This window comes from Parasteatoda tepidariorum, chromosome 8 (assembly GCF_043381705.1).
Source record: "Parasteatoda tepidariorum isolate YZ-2023 chromosome 8, CAS_Ptep_4.0, whole genome shotgun sequence".
Classification (NCBI taxonomy): Eukaryota; Metazoa; Arthropoda; class Arachnida; order Araneae; family Theridiidae; genus Parasteatoda; species Parasteatoda tepidariorum.
In genome coordinates, this window is record NC_092211.1 from 54,273,935 (window position 1) to 54,301,533 (window position 27,599).

The 27,599-nt window shown below is 28.7% G+C and overlaps 1 protein-coding gene across 1 annotated transcript; it reads right to left on the reverse strand.

Annotated features, from left to right (window-relative positions):
- Positions 1–547: 547 nt before the first annotated feature.
- On the reverse strand, positions 548–26,456 carry LOC107449883 (sphingomyelin phosphodiesterase 4). The gene is made up of 16 exons (XM_071184021.1): positions 26,307–26,456; positions 24,127–24,213; positions 20,772–20,987; positions 17,020–17,120; positions 16,672–16,732; positions 11,924–12,090; positions 10,585–10,846; positions 10,029–10,174; positions 8,952–9,042; positions 8,186–8,256; positions 7,281–7,404; positions 7,155–7,194; positions 6,307–6,455; positions 5,719–5,940; positions 2,865–3,128; positions 548–997 (listed from the first exon to the last, which is right to left on the reverse strand). Exons 1-16 carry the CDS (start codon positions 26,364–26,366, stop codon positions 662–664), a joined length of 2,397 nt encoding a protein of 798 aa, XP_071040122.1. The 5' UTR covers positions 26,367–26,456; the 3' UTR covers positions 548–661.
- Positions 26,457–27,599: the final 1,143 nt, after the last annotated feature.

Sequence of the window (27,599 nt, forward strand, 5' to 3'; positions counted from 1 at the left end):
TAACAAATATCAATATCATAGCTGCCAACAAGGATTGGAAAAAATACAGTAGATTTTACGAAATAATAAAAATTTGATAACTGTTGCATAATATACCAAATATTCTACACACAAGGAATTTTATCGTCATTAAAAAATAAATTTATTACCCTAATAGACTATAAATGGCTTGCAATAATTTCCATTTATGATTACTCATTTTGAATAGTAATAGACATTTAATTCATTAAGAAAAGGAAGTTTTGAATAAAAATAAGCCAAAAATTTTAGAACCAAAAAATAAAACTTATTACAATTCATTGTGTATTTAGTAATACCTATTTTAACATTTAAACAAACAATAAAATGGGTAAAAATTGTTTTGAATAAAAAAGAAAAATTTTTTTTGGGGGGGGGGGGGAAGTANTGGGGGGGGGGGGAGAATTTACTCAATTTCAGAAATTTTTTTAAACCAGTAGACCAGGAGAAACTCGCAAAACCCTGTAGTTTAGAGGAAAATCCAGTGGCAACTATGAAATATAAATGAAATAAATTCAAAAAGCAAAACTCAATAAAAAATATATATTTATTGTAAGACATACAGTAATATTTACAGTTTCAAAAAGTAATTTAAAAGGAATACACATATTTTATACACAGTTACAAACTCCACTCATAGGAATCAATCATCTTTTGGATGTACTTCAACTGGATAGAATAAAGCACTCAAAAAGAGTAACACAAATAATAGGAGCGTAAAAACAAATATCCCGAAGATGGGACTTGATGACAAAAAATAGTTCAGGAATAGAAAGATAAATATATAAGCTAGTAACTGTTTGTGAGATAGGAAACGTAGGCATACACGGGGTGGGAGATGCACCGGATAGCTTGAGACAGACATCATATCCTTTGATTTGATGACATTAATGTATGTTACGGGAGCAGCTACGAGTCGGCGGCACATTTTTCCAACCAGGGTATTTTTGAAATAGAGTTGTTCGATTTCTGAACCATACTATAAAGGGAAAAAAAAAAATTTAAATATATCTTACAAAATAATACTAAATAAAAATCATAATAGATACATATTAGGAGTTCTAATAAATAAAATAAAAATAATAAAATTCAAATACATAATATAAAAAAATCAGAAATAAATAAAAATAAAAATCATAATACAAACCTGCAGAAAAAAAGCATTAAACTGATAAAAAGGAAAATTCATACCTGCCAACATTGGAGAAATAAAATAACGAGATTTTACAAAAGACATTTTTTAGGGTCTGAGTAAAGTTTTGATACATCATGCATAAGTCAAAAAGAGAAATTTAAAATTGGAAATAATATAAGAACTTACATTTAGTGAAGTAAAAAATATGTATATAAATCTTAATCTAAAGATTTTTTTTAACCAATTATAATTACTTAAACTATTTCATTTTATAACTGTCGTAGAACAGCTGACCCAATTTTTTGGGTTTATGACTACTAAGGTTCAACTCCGTAGCCTTGTAAATTTGAACCCAGTTCAGAAGACTAGGAAACTCCTGGATCAAGTATTGGGCTAAATTTGCCTTCATGGAGGACTTTTTGATGGAATTAACCCGCATTTGCGTTACATGGAGAGGAAAACCTCCCAAGATTAGCCTGACAGCAAGGGGACTCTAACCCATGATCCATCCACCACTAAGGATATTTTACGTCAGCACGGTGATCGGTTCAAGCTGGAAGAGGAATTCGTATTGACCAGCCACCTCTGGGATTCAAACCCGGGTCAGGTTTGAGGCCCTACGACAGTGATTATGGAGAACTCCGGATTTTATCGGACAGCCGCAGTGCCCTGCAACATCTTAGTAGCTGGTCCACTGCAAGCGATGAAACTAGTATATCTAGTATAAGATTTCTCAGCACCATGACATACATCTCCACTGGATTCCATCACATGTTAATATTGGTGGCAACGAGAGAGCAGATAGATTGGCCAAAGAGGGCAGTGAGGATATGCCTACTAGGTCATCACTTACTTACCAGGAACTTTACTCAAATGAAAAATATAGACAAAAATCAATCTGGCAAACTTCACCTATGCACCAATGGTACACCGCAACATCTCCTGGCACTCTGTTGGGCATCAATTGCGATTGAAGCTCCTAGACTGCCTTCGCCAGATTCTTAACTGGTCACCTAAAATGTCTAACATTCGAACGTGGCACAAAAATTTACCCGACTTGTAAAAAATGCTGTATCCAACCAGCCTCACCGAAGCATATACTTATTGTGTCGGACTGTCCACGGCGGACTTAATTTCCGATCCCCTTCTTGTCATCGACTTTCTGGCTGTCAACAACTTTTTGGAGTTGATCTGACTAATGTCAGATCTATGAGGGTCACCTTACTGAAAGGCAAATGCTCTATCCCTTAAGCCACCACAGCTACTTAAACTATTAATACTCAACATACTGTAGCACTGGCAATAGCACTATCTATTGAGGAATAAGAGAAGTATTTTTGCCATCAGCGAATATTTTAATCGCAAATTTATTTATTTTTAAATTTCTTCAACATATATGGAAAAAATTTGTGAATATATGGGTAAACAGGAGGTAGTCGTAAAATACAGGAGTTTTCGTTAAAAAACAGGAGATGAGTCAGGTATGAAAATTGTATAAGATATAATTTTGTACACAAAAAAAAAAAAACTGAAGTTTATTTTTCTAAACACTGTAGAGTGTTCCCTGGATTTAATTATTGGAAACTAAACATACTAGAAGCAGTAAGTTCAATATGCACAAAATGCAAAAACTTGAAGAAAAAAAACTAACAAACTCAGGATGAAATAGAAAATAATATTAATTTAAATATTATTAAATTAAAATCTTCACCTTTTCATTTATTTGCTGTGAGATTTCATTTAGAACTTTAACAAGGAATCCAACTTCATAAGTCCTTACAGGTTGCAAATCTGGATTATCATGATATTCAACATCTTGTTTTTTGTTTTGATTTAGCACCAGCATTCTGTTGATTGCTTTTAAGTTTGAAAACTTTTCACTTGTGTCACCACTGTTATTCAAACGCGATTGTTGATCAGAGGTTGAGAGGGAGAGGTTTCCTAGCGATGCATTATTTTGTTGAGGAGGTACAACCTATAAAGAGATTTTTTTACTTATTATACACAAATCATCAAGATATACACAATTTTTTTTAACTTTATCAGAGTAATTAAATAGAAACGAGAATTTATTATTTCTTAATATTTTTTTTATTTATTTAAAAATGAATCCAATTAAATTCAATACAACAATTTAAATGCCTGTTTTAGGACTTTACGTAATTGTATTCAAAGCATGCATTGAAATAATGTTTTCTTTTTATATAATATGTGCTTAATTTTACTTAGAATATATAATAATATTTGGTGATAAAACGTACTTCTGCAATTTCATTTGGTTTACTATCTACAAATCTATAAACTTTTGATCATATCCACTGTCAAGCAACAAGTAAGAAAATAGGCATAGAAAATATTTTTTAGAATAAAATAAAGCAACTCAGTTCAAATTATTCTATTGTGGTTTTCTTTAGTATATAAAAAATGAAATAAAAAAAGCAATAGCTAGTTCATAAAAAGATAAAGTTATCTTTAAATAAATATTTTAAAGAAATAAGAAAACATTCTAAATAGTGATCCACCCAGGAACTTGTCAGATATTCATTACCCGGTTACCACCCGGTAACTGGTTTCCTGTACGCAGCCTATTGATCATGTATTTAAATCATGTAATATTCATTTATGTTCGCTACAACCATATTCAGAATAATAGTAACCTTGAATTATTTATATATGTAGTTTTGGAAATTCACATATTTCAGTTTCTTAATAGTCAAGCTGAAATAACTGTTTAGATTCAGCGTATTTTACTTTTATGCAGAATTTTAATTCAAGGACCTTGATAAAATGTACATTTTCCAGACTGAGAAACATGTTTGTTACGGAGAAGTGTCTGTTAAAAAGGAAATTCAGAGAAAAAAAATTAAGAAATTCACTCAAGAAAATTCAGAAATCTAATGCAAAAAACTATTTTAACAAAATAAGTTAAATGTAAAGATAATTATAGATAAATGTGATATATGAATGTATAACTCTTATATTGTATTTTGCTTTCAGCAGATAAAAAAAAATGCATTAATTTTTTTTATTATTTTGGTTTGTGGGATTCACGCTTCATGAAAGTATGTTAGACAACAGTTGCAAACAGAACCTAGATATTTTCTTTAACAAAACACATTATTTTAATGCTATTTGAACATTGCTGAAGATTTTATTCCCTAGTAAATAAAAGCACATGCTAAAACCGAGATAGTTTTTTTTTTTTAAATCAAAAATTGATAAACTTTTTGGAGGTAGTTTTTATTTATTTATAACTCAACCCACAGGTGGTCTAGCAGGAGGGTAAGATTGGGAGAATGCTTCTCCCCAATACACTATTTCCCTATCTAATAACAAAAAAAAATCAGTTTTGCTATGTGGAGAAGACTGCGGGTTAAAATACAACTTTTTATGTGCAGATCCGTCAGTGGGTTAACTCACTTGGAAACTTTTTTTATATTTTCAGTATAAATTGATTTATGTTTAATATAAAAGGTAGCACGCATAAGTAAAATCGGCTATCAGTATTTTTTAACTAAGTTTTTACCAGACAGCATGTTCTTACATATTATAGATCAATAAATTAAAAATAAATAGAACAAATTGGATGGCCCACGTGATTCGAATGAGTGATGACAATACAATAAAAAAGATACTGCTTTGTAGACCCACTGGAACAAGAAAGCAGGAAGGCTGCGGTTAAGATGGTCTGATTTGGCGAAGTCCGATTTTCTTGCAATTAATGAAAAGAATCAGAGATCAAAGATAAATCAGAGGTTGTTATGGAGACAGAGGGAGAAAGGCATTGGCCCACATTGGGCTGTCTGGCCAAATATGATGATGAAGAAACTCAATTTTCAACAAGTTTTGTTAAAGTTCTCCAACCATACAGTATACTATTGGAAGTTTACAAGTTTTTCCCCTCCCTGTAATGCAAATAAGCATTAGTTTCATAGATAAAGTTTTTCAGGAAAGCAAATGTGCTCCTTGTTTGAAGCGTGATTTAGGAATTACGATATCTTTTGGGTGTTAAAAAATTACTGGGATAGGGAGAGCGAATCATAACATTAAGCGCAGCTAAACCGTGACGTTATTTTGTAATTCAACATTGATATAAAATTTCTCACCAAGTAATGTAAAGCCTAAGAGGTCGTACTAAGGTAGATCTCATCGCACATAACAGGGGTAATTGTGACTCAAAGTGACATTAATTTTTTATTCAATATTGGAATGAGATAAAATTTCTCACCAAGTAATGTAAAGCCTAAGAGGTTGCACTAAGGTAGATCTCATTGCACATAACTGGGGTAATTGTGACACAAAGTTAAAAACCCTGAAAATTTTACATGTGTAAAATCAATATTAAGATAACAGTACACAGTTCACATGGGGCGCCATTTGGCAATATAAAAAGAAACCCTTGTAGTATCAAATTATACTACAAATATAGAAATATAATATGGCCAAATCCAAAAAAAAAAAAAAAAAAAAAAAAAAAAAAAAAAAAAAAAAAAAAAGTGGATAAGTACACGTAATAATATTCAATAAAATTTCTAAGAAATTGAGAGATATAATGTCAGACTAACCTCTGAAAAAAAGTTGCAGAGTTGTTTAGAAGACATATCTAAATAGGTAGAGACTTTTTGCAATTCTGATGGGCTATTATCATCAGAATTGATTTCATCGTTGGAGACATCAAACAGGCTAGCAAATTTAGAGAAGAAGCTTTTGTTGACAATACTTTGAGAGAGATTTTCGGTGCTCGACTTTTGACGAGCAGCAGCAATGGACGATACCAGTTGCGAAACCTGTAAAAAGTTTTGAAATTAATGCATGAAATAGTTTTTAAATCAACAATTTGCAGAAAAACCAATATTTAAATTGCCTTTGGACAAATCACAGTTAGAGAGAACAATTTTATGTTATTAATAGCAATTAATGTTGAAAATATCACTCCGTATGTTGCACTCATTGATAATATGGATAAGTTTCTAATGCACAATTCTTCAGTAAAAACACAAATAGAACATATTTGTGACATTTATGGGCCCCTAAGCTTGGATTTCTCCAGTTTTACGATAAATCAGGAACTAGAGGCACATTTTAAAGCAATTGACAATAGAGAAGCAATAAACTGAATTTCAAAATAAAATAACAATTAAATCAATAAGTACCAAAACAAAGACTGGCTCACTAAAAAGAGGTAAATAGTTAGAGCCAGTCATTTCTATCTCAGACATCCTTTGATAAAACAGCTTTTCAGATGATCTTAAGAATCCAGGCATTCCAACATTTGCAGGCTTTGAAACACACACTTTTTCAGCTAGATCAATAAACAAGATTTATTTAATGAGTTATGAAATTAGTTTAAAGTTAAAACTAAGCATACTCTGTACTAAATAGAGATTTTAGATGAACGTCATGTATTAAGATCACTCAACACAAATTAATGAGCTAATCTAAATAATTAAATTTTTGAGTAAAAAAAAAAAACATATAATAAGCTGATTGAATTTACAATAGTTTTCACATTCTGGATATTGCAGTATGAAACAACTAATAAACTAGTTATTTCAACAGAAACAAGATAAAAAAGTCTAACATAAAAAGAATTTGAATCTTTTTTTATTTAATTCTTAGAATAGTTTAATATTAAAAAAAAAAGTTTGACAAACATTTTAAAATACATTATATTTTATTCATTAATTCTATGTCAGTACAAAATTTCTTCAAAATTTTAACGCATAGAAAAAAAGAAGCAATTTTTTAAAACTTATAACAAATCAGTACTATCAATAGAGTAAATTCTATTCACTAAATACAGTGTTAGTCCATAACTAACAAGAAATTATTTATCCCTTGAATCTCTAATTATTAATTATTCTATTATTTGGAGAAAAAAAAAACATACTTGTCAGCAAAATAGTTTAATATTTGGCCAAATGGTTTAAAAATATAGAATTTAAACTGAATACCTATTTCTAATTAAAATCAAGCATTTAATTTATTGAATGATTCAAACCTTGTGTGATCATTTGTCTCAGCTCTCTCGTACAAAGGACCTAAAAAAGTAACCAAGTAAATTAAAAGCTAGAAATTCAAGTAATACTTGTAATAAAACTTAATAATATTAATAGGAATGACTAACTTTTGTCAGTCTGTACAGCATGTAAGCATTTTTAGGACAGCTTAAATCCATTCTAAGAAACCTTCTTAGAATCTGAACAAAAATGGTGGTGTAAAACAGAATATTCTCAGTTAAGAATTTCTGCCTAAATAATCAGAGAAAAGGAAATTAAACTTTTAATACAAATAATATCACATATTCAAGAGTAAAAGTTATGTTACTCCTTCAATTTAAATTTTGTCTTCATTGCAACAAGTAATATTCACTGTTATTTCTAAATTTAGTTCATAGAACATTTTGTATTCTTTGCACAAGTGTAATTCTTTCCTCTTTATAAGTTTCCAAACAAATTTATTTCGCCAAATTTAAGATAGCATAGAAGACTATTAAAGGTATTCACTTGTTTGATTTTCATATTTCAAGAAGATCCTATACTCAAGAAACAAGTAAAATGTAGGTAATCTAACGGCTTTGCAATAAATAAAAATAAATATAGAATATATGCAAGCAATTTATTAAAAAATAAAAGCAATGCAGGAAAAACTTTATATGATTTAATTGTTAATGTTATTCAGTTTTTATTATTCTATTAATTATTAATATTCTATTAATTATTGATATATACAGATAAAAAAAATTCAATTTTGTAAGCAATATGATGATATATAAACAACAGAAAGTGTTACATAATTTTTGAACAGTAATATTAAATAAAAACTAAAAAACTAAAAAAAAAGAAAAGAAAAAAAAAAAAGCACATTTTAGTTAGGATATAAAATTTACACAAGAAAAAAACATTTATCTTATAAAATAAAAATAAATATGCAACGACTTTACATACAAATAATACAAGCATAAGAAAGATTATTGATTGTGATGTAGCAAATACAAAAACAATGGATTCCAAAATAATTGTAATACATTACCATGTAGAAGGCTCCAAATCACACTGAATATATCTCCATGGCTGAATGTAGCTTAAATAAGTTTCAAGTGGCTGCAAATATATATTTTATTAAAAGAATAAGATATATTATAAATACAATTTATATAAAATATAAAGATCATAAAATTATGTATAGTTTATTGCAATTAATATCAGTAAGAAAAATAATCCTTAGAAGGTCTACCTACTTTAAAAAAAAAAAATTACTATTTCTAATTTTTATTAGAAAATCCTTTGTATATTTCAAAGTATACTCAAATAAAAGTGTAGTGACCACTTTTTATTTAAAATACATATATATTCATTTAGAGGACATTAGATTTCATAAAGCAACTAATTTTATAAACTGGCATATCTAAAATTAGTAAACAAATTTCACTGTTATACTTTGCAAATACACTCAGAGCTAAATCAATTAATACATTTATATTTTATCTTATCTGTTTTAATTTACATTTGGCATTTTGATTTAATATGAGTTAAATTTTTTTCTTTCTTCACTTTGGATACCGTTCGTAAATAACGTCATATTGGGAGGAGTTTTTTTTTTAAATTGTGACAAAGGGTAGGGACAGGGTATTAAGAAGTATGACATGACACATTTTGGCTAAAGTACAAACATTTATAATCGACATATTACATATATTATGAAATTAGTTCTTATATTTTTTCCCCACAAATATTCTTCAGCAAAACAAGCATTTTCTCGAAGTATGCATTTTATAATATTGAAATAAATTACATACCACCCTAAAAGATGCATCCAATGGCCAGTGATCAAATACAGTCTTCAAGAAGCTATAAATTTCTTTTTGTATCAAACTTGTCATCCCAAGGCTGTTAAAGATAAATTAGAAACATATTATTTAACACTAAAAAGACTGAAACTTAGTGTATACCTATATAGCCCAAAAGTAGTCAAAATGACTGTGGATTGTGAAAGAATAAATAAGGTGTAAAGAAATTTGTTTAAAATTAATTTTTAATACGTTTTTATATAATTCACAGTTATATGACTAGTTATTAGTAAATATTAACAATTAAAAAAATTATATCTTGCACAAAAAGTCTAAAAAATTATGTCATTATATACATCATTGTTTTTCTAATTGAAATTAAAAAGCAGTCAAAATGACTTCCTTGGGTGTTAATATAAAGGATTTTTTGGTTCAGAGAACAAAACAGTGAAAAACCAATTAAAACACTATTTTCTAACATTTTATTATTTTTTTTATAACAGTCGTTGAACAGCCGACCTATTTTATGGGTTTATGACTACTTATGTTCAACTCCATTCCTGGGTCAGTACCCCCAGAGGTATGATTTGCTATGGGAACATGGAGGACTTTGAGGCTCGACAGATTTAACGTGCACCAGTCACCATTTACTGCAAGGAGAGTCTTTGATTGGCGGGGATTGAACCCACGGTCGCTTGGGCATGGGCCCAGTGCGCTACCAACCAAGCTATCCTGGCTTACATTTTAGCAATTAATACATGACGTCATGTTGAATGCAAATTTTTATTTGGTGGAATTTTAAATTTGATTCCTCATTAATAATATTTTCCTCGCCAAACAAACACACAGTCAATGTATGAATTTCGAACAATAGAGAAATACTAGAGTCGAGGCAATAGTATAGATATAGAGAAATACTAGAGTCAAAAATTCCTCAAGTCATAATAAATTTTTTCAAATAACTTCTTTGTTACAGGTAATGAACACCTACGGTTGATAGTTTTGAATTTTGTTCAGTTTTAAATTTTCAGCTCAAATTATAAAAGCAAATGTAATTTTATAATTGACAAAAAATCATATCAGTACCTTTTTAATCGACCTAAGCTGTCTATCATGATCTGACCATGTCCAGTAGTTTGATTAGGAGAAAGCGTACTATTAAAAAAGAAGTGCAAGTGTTTTACGAGGATTCGTACCATCCACACGTGATAATGAGTTGGAATGAAGGTTTTCTAAAAAATCAAAGAAAATGCTTAGTTATTTGAATTAGAAAGAAATAACCAACAACTATGATAGTTCTTCACAAAAAAAAAAAAAAAAAAAAAAAAAAAAAAAAAAAAAAAAAAAAAGATAATAATCATTTACAAACAAGCAAAATAATAAAATGAAGTTTTCATGCCAAATAAGAAATATATCAATGCACAATATGATAAAAAAGCTCTGCTTTAGTCAGAATTGCAAACAGAACAATGGTATGTAAAACAGCACATAAATTGGAAAAAATTTCCTGTCTGTTAAAAAAATCTACATTACACAAGTAGTTTAAATTAGATATTTTTTTGAAATATTTTATGGTGGTATTTTTGGCAAGAAAGACATTAATTATTATAAAATATTTTGCATAATTTTGGTAATGATTTACCGGAATCAAATCATGGATATTTTGCTGATGATGATCAGTGGAATTTTGATTGAGAAGCATTTCTTTTAAAACTAGGATGAAAGTTTCAGATCTCCAGCTCTCTGAAGCAGATGTTCCAAAACCACTCGAAGAATCAGATCCAGGTGATGTAACCATCATTACAATATCTTTTTTTAACAAGCTCGGTTTAGGTGTTGCCGGTCCTAGGAAATCTCGATTATTCGCATTGAAAGAATGACGGCTTTCGGGAGAAGCATGAGAGCTGCAAACATTTACAAAAAAGAATCTTCAAGTTAAACTGTGCAACAAAGGACAATTAATTGAGCTAATAAAATCTAATCAGACTTAGAAATTACCAATTAGTTATTCATTCTAGCATTATTGTCATTTAGTGCTAAATTATTAATGCACAAGGGGCATTAAACTCAGTTTTAACAATTATTATTTAATAAATAATTCAAAGTACTAAAGTTATAATCTCCCATTACTAAATAACAGGAAAAAACTTGAAATTTTTTTAAAAATCAGAAATAAGATTAAATTAATGCATAGAAGACAATAAACTGACAGAGTAATTAGTTCTAACAATTTCTATTTAGATAAATAACTTAGAGAATATTAATTATAATTATTTTTTTGTTCAATTACAGGAAAAATTCTGACTTTTCTACAAAAAATAATGCATAAATATTGCATAACTAGTAAATTATAAAATTGTTGCAAGCAAAATAATGTTTTTTTCTTCAATATTATCTTTAAATAAAGCATGCCAGAATAAGTTTCGGGTAGCACATCTTTATACAGTTACCAAAACAATTTTAAAAAATTGAAAAGTTTGCGAAAGCAACCAAACAACTAATAATAATAATAATAATAATAATATATATATATATGAATGCAAAAAGAAAAAATAAACACTAAGAAAATTAAGAAAAACAATAAGTTTTATTTACTGCGCATAAGCTATAAGTAAATAGAACTCATAAAATAAGTTCAAAATGTAGAGAAAACATGGAAAAAAATTACAGAACAATGAAAAAAAGAGGGAAAAAAATAATAATAATAAAAAAATATATCAAGAAAGCAGGAAAAAAATCCAAGAAAAAAGGAAAATTTTTTTTAATAAAAATCTGGAAAATAAAAGATATAATATTTTCATCAGCTGACACGATTATATCTTTTATTTTCCGGATTTTTATAAAATTTTTTCTCCGGTTTCTTGTTTTTTATTTTTATTACTTTTCTTTCCCCTCCTTTTTCACTGTTCTGTAATTTTCTCCATGTTTTCTCTACATTTCGAACTTATATATATAGATAAAATAATGTAACATAGTTTTACCTTCCAAAGTTAGAAGATAGAGATGAAGTTAAAATCGGAGAGTGCTGAGCATTTTGAGCTTGAAACAAGGGAACAGTTCTATTTTCTGTTGGCAAAAAATAGGCTAAATAATCTTCAAGAATGTGGGCATATAATGTATCCTGCTGATTAACTGTACTAGTGATATTCTAGGGGAAAAAATAGATTAAAATAAATTACAAACATAAAACATTAGATTTTATTTCATAAAAATTTAACAAAGAAATCATAGATATATATATATATACAGTCAAACCCCGTTAACACGAAATCGTCGGGACCACCGAAATTTTTCGTGTTAACCGAATTTCGTGTTAACCGTTTAGGTAGTGGCGGCCTCTAGTCAACAATTATTGAACTACTAAACAATTACTTATATATTACAGTTCTTAAAAGTTACTAATGAAGACATATTGCAAATTTAAGTGAATTTAACATAAAATTAAAAATACTAAAAACAATAAACATTTAAAAATAACTTGAAATTTGGAGAAGAAATAATGAAGTGAATTGAACGCCAAATTACGAATTTATTTATCCGTTACGGAATCAAGGTTGAAAAAAGTCAGTTATTGACTTCTGTTTTAATTTCTTAAGATAACACTTATTAATAAAGTCATTTATATGTTCTAAGTTATCTAATGCATCCATAGCATTTTCTTGTTGCATGAGGAAACGATTAATTACTTTCATTGCACATGTCGCCTCATTTAAAGTAACTGGATTTTCTTGTTCAATATCGGACTCTTCATCAGTTGTATCCATGTCGACATCATCATTTTTCGCCGATAGTTCAGCGATTATGTCTTGATCGGTGGTTATATCCGATGTTAGCAAATCTTCGTCTATAGTGGTGTAGTCTTTGAACAAAGGGGCTGATAGAATCCCGCGTTTTTCCGCTTCTTCGATCAAATTAGTCAACGTTTCTGGTTCTGCTTCACTTATTTCTTGAAGATTCATTTCTTTTCCATCTGTGAACCCACCGCACTTGAAACTGTTTATAATTGTTTCAGAAGAAACATTGTTCCAAGCACATTTTAAGTATCTCATTGCGTCTAATAGATTTACAGAAAATGTAATTTTATTATCAAAGCAATGGATCATCTTGCGTACCATTTCTTTTCTGTATTGCACCTTCAAGCTATGAATGATACCTTGATCGCACGGCTGAAGTTTTGCTGTGGTGTTAGGAGGTAAAAAAACACATTTAATCGCTTTTAGTCCGTGAATATCATTATGAGCACTACAATTGTCAAGCATCAAACAAATATTTCTTTTTTCCCGAAATAGTTTCCTGTCCAAGTCTGTTAACCATTTCTTAAAAAGCATTTTATTCATCCAGGCTTTCTTATTTGAAGCATATACAACGGGTAAAGTTTTTAAGTTCTTAAAACAACGTGGGTTCGCTGATTTACCTACGACAAACAAGGGCAATTTTTCGGTCCCATCCATATTACAAGCGACCAAAACAGTAATTCTCTCTTTAGAGCATTTTCCGCCGGAGCATTTTTCTCCTTTAATGCTCAATGTACGGGAGGGCAATGCTTTGAAAAAGAGTCCCGTTTCATCAGCATTGAAAATGTCACGTGGCGCGTAATTTTTCCTAAGAGCAGGCCACTTTTCAGACAAAAATGATTCCACAGTCTCCTTATCTACAGTTGCTTCTTCGCCACAGATTTTATGACACACAATTCCATGACGCTTTTTGAATCGTGTTAACCAACCGTTTGAAGATGCGAAATTTGTCACGCCGAGAGCATCCGCAAAAACTTTTGCTTTTTCTTGCAATACATGACCCGTTAAAGGCAGATTCTGACTCCTTGCTTCACGCACCCATCGCAAAAGCGCTACTTCGATCTCCTCATTTCCCCCTGTTCTCATTCGCTTTCTAGCTGGCTCAAATTGATTGATAGCATATGCGACTTCAATTTTTTCACGATTTTTTATAATCGTAGATAGCGTGCTGTTGGGAATTCCATATTTCGTCGCGATCTCTGTTTTCTTTAATATTCCATCACAAACTTCATTCAAAATTTTTTGTTTAGTCTCTAAGGACAAGGATTGCTGTTTTCGACTCATTTTTACGAAATTTCAAGGGCAACTGACAGTCGGACTCTACCACGATCATGTGTGCTTATGCACTACTTTCCACCCCCTTCCACGCACGTGCAAAGAACATTCCGAAACAGAATAGCAGCAACCAATCAAAAGAGATAATTATGGAAGGATGGGACCTCGATTCGAGGGTAGGAGTAGAAATTTCAAAACACTAATTCCAAACTCTTGTAAAAGAAGAAATTTTGACTTGGAGTGAAAAAAATTCTTTTCGTCTTAAGCGGTATTTTGCGATTTGGGTTTCGCGTTAAAAGAATTAATTAACACTATTCTTCAGACTCGATCGACGGGACTAACAATTATTTCGCGTTAAGCGAAATTTCGTGGTAAGCGATTTCGCGTTAACGGGGTTTGACTGTATTTAATTAATACAAAATAATACTTGACCAAAATGAACAACTTATTACGAATCATTTTTAAAATATTTATATTTCTGACTCTAAGAACGTGTGATGGTCAGTTGTACGAATAGAACAAGATTTATTTTGTGAAATAATTAAAAATATTTTAAAGGAAAAAGTTCATTGTATTTAAGAATTTTTGACACATCCATAGATTTGGCAGTCGATTGTCGATAATTCATAGATTCAGCAGTTGATAAAAGTCACATTAAAATGTGATTTTGAACATGTTCAACCTTAAATATCTACAATTGCTATTTTAAGTTTCTGGAATGAGCGTTAATGACCACATGAAAAAATAAATAACAGTAAATCATAAAAAATTAAAGAAAAGCAATAAGGGTAAGAGATGCATTGACAACTTAGCAAAACAAAAGAAATACCGAAGTCTTAGCGAAATTATTATATGAATTCTTTCATAGATTCTTTGTGCATGATTTGATGAGCAACATAATGATTCTATTTTCATTTGAATAAATGAGTTAAGTGAATAAATTAATTGAAGTTGAATTTCGAATATTGCCTTCACATAAAATCATCTACAAACAAAGTAAAATAATTTTTTTTTTTTAAATTGAAAAGATTCAGTAATGCATCGGTTGGGAAAAAGAGTCAAATAATTTCACACAGTGTCTGTTGAGATAAAACAACAACACTATTGGATAACTTTCATAAGAATCCCTACACCTGCCTGTGAAATGAAAACTTGTTATTCTTTTAATTTATTATTAAATTTATAATTCTCATGGATGTTTCCCAAATCGTTGCTAATAGCCCATTGTGCAGCTAAATGAATTACCTACTTAATATTCCTAGAACTACAAAAATGAGGGTAATCACATTTAACTTCCAAGGTCTTCAATTGAAAGATGCCTTTTCCAATAAAGTTTTTACAATTAGTTTAAAGGTAAATGTATTACAAAAATATGTAAAAATTTTACATGACATTTAAAGATAAAAAGGAAATATTTTAAGATAACCAGATTGACAATTAAAAAATAATCGGAAACATTCTAACCAACTTTATATAAAGCCTTTGCCTTGTGATATTTTGTCAGGGTGAGATTATGTTGCACTGTATTTCAATTACAAGGGATTTTGTTCCACACTATTTTAATCAGATACCTTATAGTTACTCTTTTTTCTCTCTCGGTGGGTTGGAGAAATATAATACTATATGATATCAAGTTTTTATAGCAGGAAACCATCACTCAAGTCTTGTTAGGCAAAGACTATTTTCATCTTGCCAACTAAGAAGCACTTAGATTTGGTATTGGCAGTAAAAAATAAAGAGGAAATGTTTTAACGTGATAAAGCCCTTATCAGTGATACGTTTTACAGGTGACATTTTTTAACATATATGACCAGGCGATATATTTAGCACATTTGTGCTTTTACTCTTTTAAACATACAACATCTATCTATCACTATATATATATAAGTTAAAAATGATGAAAATAAAAATACAAAAAAGATTTACTAAAAAAGAAAAAGAATCAGAAATTAAAATTTTTTCAAAAACATCCATTAAGAAAAAATCAGAAACAAAATAATAATAAAATGTCAACAAAATAACAATAAATGAAAATTTGTTTAATTGTTTTTCTTTTTTAATAATTTTTTAAAATTTTTCCATGTTTTCTCTATATATTCTTCTACATTTTTAACTTATTTTACGAGTTTTATATATTTGCAGCCTATGAAACACAAGTTCTATATATTGAAGTAAATAAAACTTCATTCATTTCCCTTTGAATTCCTTATATTTTTTTAGTCTTTATTATGTTATACATGTATTTTAATTTAAAAAAAAATTAAATGCATCGATTTTAATTTAATTTAGCGTTTGGACTACAAAAATAAGTTACGTGATAAAAAGACTGAGGTGTTATTGATATTGTGCCTCCAAAAAGTCATTTCACAGCACTGACTGATATTCCTATTGATGGAACGCTTAATGTGCATAATATCTTAAATTGCTTTAGAAGTATTACAATATATTTTACAACTATTGCTAAGCAGAGTTTATATGAATCTATGCTACAGTGAGTTTGTATAGGGCAAGATAAATATGGAACCAAAGTTAGATAAAAGCAGCTAGTTTACAGTACAAATAAAAAATTTTTTTTTTCATAGTTAAAAATAAAATACACTATTGAAATGTAACATCTAAGAGATAATAACAATAGATATAATAATAAAAAGATTACTAACCTTCAAAACAGGATTAACAATATAATAGCAAAAATGAAAGAAATAAAATTCCAAGCTATTTGAAGACAGTTAAGAATCACAAAACAAGCTTATAAAATTCAACAAAATAACTAATAGCAAGTTTTAGTCTAATGAATATGAAGTTATGTAAGAAAAGCTTAAAAAAATTATTTTTAAAGAAATAATTCAAACTAACAAAAGCATGTTTCTTGGGAATTGAAATATTACATTTATATTTGCTGTTCAAGTCATCATATTTTCTAAATTTCAATTAAATAAGAATAAACTTTTACACTGAAATGAACTTTTGATTATCACATTTAATCTATTCATTTAGAAAGGATATTTAACTGCAGAGAGGATGAATATATGTTCTGACCAGAAATTTGTAATTTGTTGACATATAAACCTGGAACTTTACCCTCCTGCAGCATTAGCTGACTAGGTACCTGCAGAAAAAGATTATATAAATTAAAAATTTGCAAAAACAAAATTATGTTACAGATGAAATGTGATAAACTATAATACAATAATTTGTAAGTAATAATGAGCTTTCCGATCGTTCTCTTATACTTGTAGATACCATTTTTGATGCACTAAACTTTAGGTGGGAAACATTTTTACATAAAACACATAATAAAAAATATTTTTTCATACATAAACTGTAGGCAGGAAATAAGTTTTATAAGTATAGGGTGAATATAATTGAACTTGAACTTTCAAAATACTGGTAAACAATAATAATAAAAACATTGGGCAGAATGACATGTTATTTCATCTGAGTATTCTGGAAGCTAAACAAAGAGAATTTGTTTTTAAAAAGAAACAAATAATTCACAAGTTATTTGATGATGGCACTTAACTTGTTTGTCACGTCTCTAACATTTGTTCAAATAGCAATATGCTTAATGAAGAACTACTTTACCTTTAAGTTATCACTGTTGATCATTGACTCTTAACTATTGAAAATTAATCATACAATCTAATAAACTTTCAAGTTGAAATTTTAATACTGACAACAAAGCTCTTACAACTTTTTGTTGCCCTAAAATAAAAGAATGTTCACTTTTTGATATATTAGATGCTTGATGCAAAGAGTGAGATACTTCATCAATTATTTAACAATATACATACACATTTTTGTGTTTCATATAATATAGTCAAAGACAGTATTATGTTTTAACTTTTGGTGCAAATTTCAAACAAAGTGATGATTTTAATAATATATACAATGAAGCCTCTTGGGAGTGACCCCTTTCAGTTCCACAGTAAAATAGTTGCTGATGGAGGTTGGTTGTTCTTAAAGGCCCTGTGGCAGAATTTTTGTAAGTTTTCTGTGACAATTTTCTCTAGTATCTTTCTGAGAGACATTTTTAATAGTAGCAAATATATACATTACTAATTTAAAGTAACAGAAGGGCTTTCTGTTTGCAAAAGAAGCCTTCATGTATAGAACAGAACAGTACAAATTTGTTTTTAACAATAAATGTAAGATTTTGTTTTAAATCTAAAAGAATATATATTCTAATATTATTGGCAATATTCTCCTGTTTTAAAGAATATTTGCAGAGTTAATTTTTCTTAAATGTTTGCTATTTGAAAATTACTTTTTATAATATCAATCTGAAATTCTAGGTAAAGCCAATCATTGCGGAATTTTTTTATTCGCAAAAGAAAGTAGGAAAAAAAATCAAGAGCGCTTTCCCCCCCCCCCTCCGATAGATATTTTTTGAATATAATTCTGCAGAAAGGAGCAAAAATGTTCTGCAGGAAAAAAAATATTTCGTAAATTCTGCAGATAAAAAAACCCAAACTTCTTCGCTTCCGAAATAAAAAATCTTTCTGCAGGAACTCTGTATTGTTCTGCGGCAATGTCGCCACGAAGCTTAGAGGTTGCTTCCATTGACTTCAAATTTGTTATTGAAGGTACATGTTTTTTCGCAAACAATTTCAATTTTAGCCAGTGTCACTTTCTTGGTGCGGAAATGCAACTTCTGTTGGGGTCACGAAAAGACGTATTTATGAATGAAATTTAGTGTCAACAAAAATTATTCCAATTGATAGAATTATGCATAAAAGCAAATTTACCAATCATGAATGATAAAGTTATTTTAAAATTAATAAACAATTATGTTTTTTGTTTAAGCTTGCATTTAATAGTCTACCATAAAAATTAGTTGGCTTTAAAATATGAGAAGAGGTTTGTTTGTTTGAGATGCTTATTTTTTCAAAAATAACTTTTTTTTTCTAATTTAACTTTCAACTCTAGAAGTAAATAATTGATAGCATCTTTTTTAGTGCACGCTGTAACATGACATGAGGTTGTTTCGTCAAAAAGTCACTCTAAATAAGAGTTTCACACAAATATTTTGAATACATTTTATTCTACTTATTTGTTTCGATACTTTTTAAAGTTTCTTTATTTGACTTTTTCTACATTGAGTTAAGATGTTTGTAGGGTCGCTTGGGAGAGATTTTAATGGTCTCTCCTAAAGGTTTTCTTCAACACTAAGTCTATGGAAATTTGTTTGTGCCCCCAAAAAGTGGTCGTAAATAGAGGTGGTCGCTACATCAGGGGTGATTGTGAGCCCAAGTCAAAATTCCGGAAAATTTCTTGAGTTCTTGAAAAAAACAACATTTTTCTTGGGAAAAAAAACTGTTAAAATTGAAAAAAATTTAAACAAGATTTTTTTTCCTTTTTCTCAATATTTCTTAGTTTACTTAAAATATATTTAAAATTTTACACATACCTATACCATTTATACGTACCTATAATGACCGGGAGAAGTAATTAAAATTTACAAATATGTCTTTCTTTCTTAAGTTTATGATTATAACAACTATATACTGATAAAAAAAAATGAATATTAATCATTAATATAAGCTTATAAAGTATCTCTCTTGCTCTCCCTTACAAACAAATAAAATAAAACTGCGTTTTTAAGTCCACATTTGAAAATTTGATTCCGGAAACTTCTGCGATCAATGATCTTTTGAAACATCTGGACCTTCGATCTCCGGAAACTCCGGAAATCCGGATTTTTTCCGGAGCACAATCAGCCCTGCTACATGCATGTTATCTCCTACATTTTAGATTTTCAAATCCATGACTCCAATTTTTCTCTACTTAACGAAGTTACTATTTTCTCTGACAAAAATACAACAATAAATTTAAAAAAGCATTACAACAACATTAATTGAAATGACAGGTAGAACCAAAACTGTTATATTCTGCATTTTCATATTTAGAGATTTTAAATTTAAAAAACAGAGTAAAGAAAGGGTTGAAGCAATAAAATAGCTGAAAAAAATACAAAAGCAAATAAAAAAAAGTTCTGCAGAATTATATTCTAAAGATACTTTTCTGGCTTGTTTTAGCTAGAATTTCAAATTGTTAAAATAAAATAAGAAACAATAAAAAAAAATTCGGAAATCAGAGTAGTTTAAAAGATAATTCGATCTAGAAATGATGTTCTTTCTTTCATCTTTTTTTTAAAAAACAGCATAATTTTTAAAGAGCATGATAAAAACATTTTATGTTTCAATAAAATATGACTGTGAGTGGGGATTTTGTTACAAATTCAGATATTCGGAACACCATGAAATTGGAGGAGGGGGGAGATGACATTTTAAAATTAGATTTATTGGCGACCTAAATCCATGTCTTTCCGTGATTTAAAAAAAAAAGAAGTTAAAATCATGAAATTTCATGAAAATTTTTGTTCAATACCTAAATTCATGACTTTCCAGGTGCGCAGATACCCTGTACATATAGATGGTTTTTTGAGAGGTTTCACTGTATTAATAATATAAATGATAAGACTTAGTATATGTAAAAATTAATAAAACAGTAAAACAATAATTTTAAAACAATAAAATGACTAAAATCATGTAATAAATAAATACAATCAAGATTTTGATTTAAACTATTGACACTTTGCCACGAGAATAAACAACAAATAAAAACTACATTAATAATCATAACAATATGGTATCTAGATGTAAGGTTATTATTGATTAAAATAAAAACCATTTGACAGGCAAAAAAAATTATATCATTTTTATTTTACAATTCAAAAAAATAAATAAATTTCGCTTACAGGTAGCCAAGAGAAAGGAAATTCAAATTTAGGTGATACATCTTCCGTAAATTTATAAACTAGTTTTAGAATTGGTCCATCAGGAGCCAATAGTTTTCTCAGACTGTCAAAATCCCTAGATTGAGTGTTTTTATCCAGTTTGAGAAAGCCCCAATCAATACCGGAACGTACTCCAAATATGTTTTCGATCACACCAGGAAATATATACTGCACTTCCTGTAAAAATATGGAGTTGTACACAAAACAAAATGTTACAGAATATGTCATTAGGAGATTAAGAACAAAAATATATATTTCTAACTACTTATCAAATTCTGCACATAAAAAAAACAATAATAAAGCAAATATTATTTACTGCAGAATCAGATAACTAATTGCAGAAAAATATATAAAATATAAAAGTAAAATTAATAAAAATGATAATGTATAAAAAATCTTTTCCTATTATAGCATATTTCAAAATGTATCAATTTTAAATTGTATGAATATTTTAAGTAAGATTCAATGAAAGGATATAACTCCTTTTTCAACCAGCAAAAATTAGTTCTTTCTGATATTGCATTAATATACGAGGTTTTTAATTTAATGGTGGCAACTTAACCTTAAAACTCACAGAAGGGTGGGCATGTGCAAATAGGATATGGGAGCGGTGAGGTGGCGCTGTTGTCGATATGTAGAGTGCTAAATTCAGTCGATCTGCTTAGAAGGGCAGTTGTTGTGTGGCGCTAAAGTGAGGAGTTTCGTTTCCATCGCTCTAAAGCATGTTTTCAAAAGGCTTAGTGACGAAAAAGACGAGATGCTTGAACCCATCGTGTTACTGTCCAATACGGTAAAGCATTTGCGCCACAAGCTTCCACTAATCCTCGATAGCATCCTGCTGCATTTTTGCCACGGGCAACCTCGATTTTAAGCGACGACCGCTGATCACCTTTTGAAAAAACATGCTTTAGAGCGATGGAAACTAAACTCCTCACTTTAACGCCACACAACAACTACCCTTCTAAGCAGATCGACTGTTTTTTGCACTCTACACATCGACAACAGCTCCACTTCACCGTTCCCATATCATATTTGCGCATGCCCGCCCTTCTGTGAGTTTCAAGGTTAAGTTGCCACTATTTAATTTACAACCCTCGTAGATAAAGATAAATACATCAATACAATAGTGTGAGGAGCACCAAAAAATTAGACTGATTCTTTAATACAATTTAATCATTTAATGAAGGAAAAAAAAAACCTCATAATTTTTTTTAAATGAAATGCAAAAAAGCCATGTAAAAGGAAAAGAGAGAAAGACGTCATGTACTTCTTGCTTAATTACAAAATGTGAAATGAAAGGACAATAGAAGGTAGTGGGATAAATATTTTAAGGTGTGTTCATAAAGTTAAGAATTGATCTGACTGGCTCTTTACCTTGAATTTGCCTGAAAATGGATATGTTCAAAGTAATAAAATATTAAACTGGATAACAAAAATTATAATTAGGTAGTAAAAGGTTGCACTTTAAATAGAGCTTCTTAATTCAATTGCTTTTATAGAAATTATTGACATTTAATAAACAATATTTTTTATTTAATTGAATGTTGTAGGTAGTTATAAAATTTCAAACTATCTACACAAAATCTTGGATTTGATCATGACAATTAATCTAGTGCTTTTAAATAAATTATTTTTGTATTCAATTTCTTAATTATTTTTAATAATTTTAAGATTCAATCAATTCAATGATTTCACATAGAATTTAACTACTGTTAGAAAATTTTTATTTTTTGAAAAATAGGTCCATTTTTTTTTACAAAGATATTATTAAAAGTTCTTTTGAATTTATTAATCTGACAAAAAATAATAAACTAGAAACATAAGAATTCTATGCAATCAGTCTATTAATATTAAACTTAAAATTATTCCACTAATCGTAAATGTCAATACTGTAGAATCCCCCCCCCCCTTTTTAATACTTAAATCCAAAAAAATTAAAATTATCATTCTGCATTAATGTGCGACAATATTAATTTCTCAGAGTAAGTAACATTTAAAAAAAATTTTTATAATTGCGAAAATTATAAAATAACTAAATCATCAATAAATTGATGCTCCTTTTACTATTCTATTGATATATTTTTTTTTCCATTACATAAATGTAACCAAATGTACTATATAAATGTATTATGCAAATATAACATTAATGTAATATCAGAAAACAGTAATTGTTCAGATATAATCATGTGGGCAGATAACGAGATTATATCTTTTCATATCAAAGTTTTCTAAATTTTAACTTTTTTTAAATTTATCTTTTTTTTAAAAAAATAATTTTTTTTGATGCTTTCCTGTGATTATCTTATACTAAGGGTTCTATGCACCCTGAAGCTCATGCACAGTAAACTGAATTATTCTTTTCAAATTTATCTCTTCTTTCATTTTTTTATTGTTTATGTTATATATAAAGAATTACACTAGATTATTCATTGATATGAGCTTGACCTATTTCTCAGATTTTACTTGTTAGTTTTTGTACCTACATATTGTTAAACTTTTATTTTTCTGTAATCAGAGTCTTCCCTGTTGGGGTAAAAAAATTGCATCTTTATTTGTGTCATAAAATGTTTTTTTTTTTTTGCTGATTTTTTAGAAATGTTCTCTGAATTTGTCTGCAGACAAGTTGGTTGCGTAGTAGTAATGAGAAAGATCTGGTATTGATAATGAGAGATTAAAGTTTCATCAAATTCTAATATGTTGCCAAGCAACAATCACGAATTAGATAGTTTTATGCCTGATCAGTGGATTCTTTAACAAAATTTTTCCTAAGCATTCCAGAGTGCTCTTCTGCTTAAAGATAAATAATTATAAGCTTGAAATTTATTTTATGTATAGTTCATTTAACAAATGTGCTTTTACTTTTCTTCATTATTTCTCTTAGGTTACATTCTAATGTTGTAAGATCTTCTCGTAAATTAGGTTTTTTTTCTTCAAAATTTAACAAAACTGGCTTTTTTCTTTTTTATATTTGGTGATTTCTAAACAGAAAAAGCTGCAAAGAAGTGATCTTTTTATACTTTTTTGTGCATTAACTCAACAGTTAATTAATGCAATACAATAATTTTTCTGAAGAAAAAAAAATATTCGTGAAAAATATTAAACTTTATACAAATTTTCACTGCCAGTAGGATTTTACAGGCAATACCTCATAAAAAAAAAACCACCTAGGAGAGTTTTTATCAACCAGACTGAAAATGTAAAATAAATTTTAATTTATAAAATTACATAATAAATTTTAATCATTGATAAATTTATAATTTTACTTTAGAATTCTGGAAGATTAAACAGCGTAGTAAGAGATAGTAGTTTATTTTACCTTTAAAGGAGCATCCTGTAAAAGTTGCGTTATTTGAAAACATCTTTCAGTTAAGATAGGACTTGACAACGCAATTTGAAATTTATTCTGCAAATAAAAACAAATATTAGGACCCTAAAGGTGCAATATTATACAAAAACATCAGACATGTAATAATGAAAAACAAATTAGAAAAAACATTTCATGAAAAAAAAAAAAAAAGATATCAATACGTAAATTGGATGCCAGTACCTTAGTGAAAGAATAAAAAGGGACACAAAATAAATCTAAATTCTTACGAAAAATTATTAAATAATTTCAATTTAAATAAATAAATTTTTAGACATCAGGTAACAGAAATATCAGCTTAAAAATTAAATAGTCACTAACTAATTAGGCTATTAACTAACCCTAGCAATTTGGTAAATCTGCCAACAAAAAAAAATATTTTAAAAATTATTTATCTCTCTATATTTCAAGTTACTGATCTAAATTCAACTATTAGTTACAAACTAGAAAAAAATAAAGAAAAAATTTCATTTTAATATAATAAGTAACAATAAAAAATATCTTATTTTTCAAGTTCTGTTCAACTTAATTGCAAATGCTGTCTCAAAATTAAACGAATCCCTTGTTGGTCCGTTTCTTTATGCAGATATTACACTGAAATTTGTTGCATGCATTCAATTTTGTTTTTGTGGTGTTCATAATGCTAAAACCACTCACAGTCAACAAAAGACATCAGTACAACAGCAAAATGTACAATGTTGTACACTATAGGATACGGTGATTGCAAATCGGTCTTTTCCAAAATTGACAGTCTCGGCCAAATTATTATCCCCACATCAGGAAAACATACACACTTACAAAAAAAAAAAAAAATCCCATTTTGCACACTATAGAAAACAGTAATTGCAAATCGTTCTTTTTCTGAAAATTGACAGTCTCACCCAAATCCTTACAACAGAAACACACATAAAAAACTATTTTTTTTCCAACAATTTACCTCCTATTTTTTGAAGCAAGCTTCAGTGTTTATTTAATCAAATTAAAAGTATATATATTTATTTCCTGTTTCAAATGCAATACGTAGCTAAAATAATAATAATAAATAAAAAATTACTTAAAAGGTTTCGCATGTTGGTGAGTACAATCATGCCTTTTGTTTTACTTCTCTGCTAATCAATGAATCCTTAAATTTGATTTCTTAATATATATAAATGAAACATCAATAAAGTGAATGGTAAAAAGTTATGTTTTTTGTGAGTTTCACAAATTTTCATTTTATTTTCTGTTTCAATGCAAAAAAAAATCCTAAAATATAACAAAATTTAAGATATTTTTATCCGCATTAATAAAATTAACAGTAAAAGTAATTTGCATTTAAAAGTGTCACGAAATCTAATTTTTTTCAGGATTTAGCTGGAAGTAATGGGGCTGTATAAGCAGTGTTCATTTGAAGTTCCAGATCAATCATGAGTTATCTATGAAGTTTAGGTGATCAGTAAATAGTACTTGTCACATTGCTTTTACCATCATTTGACACGAAACTGTAGAACCTAACTTCTTTGTCCCAAAACTGCTGAAAAAATCATTCTTAATTACTCTTTTAGATCCACTTTAATTTTAAAAAATTATGTAGAATCTTATATCATTTGCGAAATGATAAATAATAATACTTCACAGCTATTTTCCAAGGATATGTTAAGTTAAACAATTAATATTTGAATGATTTTGAAAAACAAAGTGTTTCATTATAAGAAAAATTTAAATTTGTTAAGTTTAACAGTAAAGTCTGTTATAATTAAATGAAATCTTTAATATCAAAAAATCCAAAAGTAATAATTTGGCTTCCCACTTATATTACCTATTTCGTATATTTCGAAAATCAATTAATTGATTTAATTCTTTAATAACTATAAAAATGTTGGATGTACTCTTTTGGTCTGCATCCATGAGTTTATCTTCGATACAAAAGATAAAAAAAATTGACTCGATTTAAGCATGTAATAGAACAAAAGTAAAATATAAACAGAAAAATTCAGTGATAATAAGAAAAGAGCAAGAAAACATAAGCTTTGTTTTTCAACTTCGTCATGAATTCATGTTACCATAAAGTATTAGCAAACAATAGGAACAACTACAATGTGATAAAATAATTTATTGATCATTAAGTATATAAACTGGAATGAATAACTAACATGAAAGGGTTGAAATGTTGGAGTATTTCCGAAATTTGCAGAAATTGTCGAACCCGCCATGACATTTATTTTAAAAATATAAACAAACGCATGTTGCCATTGCCAGTTTCAGTGATAGAAAGCAAGGATGAAATTTCCATGGAGGAACCATTTTCACTGTATATGGTTCACGCATGTCTTCCGCATTCACGAATCACACTCATATCGGTTCTTGATCCAAGGGACTGCGGGACCGGGGGTTAAAGGGGGCTTTAGCCCCCTTACGTTTTGTAAGAGATGATGATACAACCCCTTCTAAAATCACAATTTTCACTCAATATTTGTGTAATTTAATTTACAATTAAAAAAGAACCGTAATTTTTTTGTGTCCGAATTTAAAAAAAAAACTTTCTTTAATTCAAGTGAGTTTCGACATTTCCCTGGTTAAAACTACTACCAAATAATCCTTTACTCGTCCTCCCGCAAAGGAAATAAACACCCCTATTCCTGTCTAATGGGAAAGTTCTTAGTTTTATATGTCACAGTGAACAGCTGAACAGAATAAAAATAAATATTGTAAAATAAGAGATATACATATATTTATATGTGGGGCTGAAAAAAGCTAGATTCCTCGATCACCTGAAAGTCCATAGCAGTTTTAATGTGTAAGTGAGAAGGAAGGCTATGTTTTTTTCTTCCTTTTTACAGTTTTTATTTTTACTCTGGAACTGAATTATTTATTTAATTAATTAATTAATTTATTTATTTTTTGTATTCAGATAGAAAATTCGTTAACAAAAAAATAGTTTCATGAAAAGAATACACTGTAATAATATTTTACATTATTTTGTTTAAATATGATCGTATATAAAAAGTCAATTCGTGTGATTTACGTATAAAAGTCAAATTTAAAAGAATTTGGTAGTAAAAATTTCGAAAACTGAAAAATTTCGGAAAGTAGAATCTTTAAATTTCCATTTCTATTAAACTAATGGACATGAATTATTCAAAATTTGACATTTGAAGTAATGCTGTTAACCTAACATCGAATCATTTATAAATTTATTCATGCCCTGACCTGGATTTTTCGGTAAAGTTTTTACCTTATTAAAACGAAAATTCTCTTGCTAATGATACTGCTGTATCAGATTTTTGAAATACTTTAGAAATTATTAAATGTTAAATTTTCCTAAATTTGCAGTCAATTCTGCCAGCCTTTTAAACTTCCATTTCTGTCCAACTCATTGCCCAGTTTGTTCCAGATTTCCTAGTCTAAGGGGACTCTACCCCATGATCCGAATACCACTGAGAATA

Coding starts and splice junctions, on each gene's coding strand:
- LOC107449883 (XM_071184021.1), bottom strand. CDS start 26,366: ATGGCGGGTTCGACAATTTCTGCAAATTTCGGAAATACTCCAACATTT. Junction 8,257..8,951: donor TGGATGCATCTTTTAGGGTG/GTATGTAATTTA, acceptor ATATATTTGCAG/CCACTTGAAACTTATTTAAG. Junction 6,456..7,154: donor GAGACAAATGATCACACAAG/GTTTGAATCATT, acceptor TTATTGATCTAG/CTGAAAAAGTGTGTGTTTCA.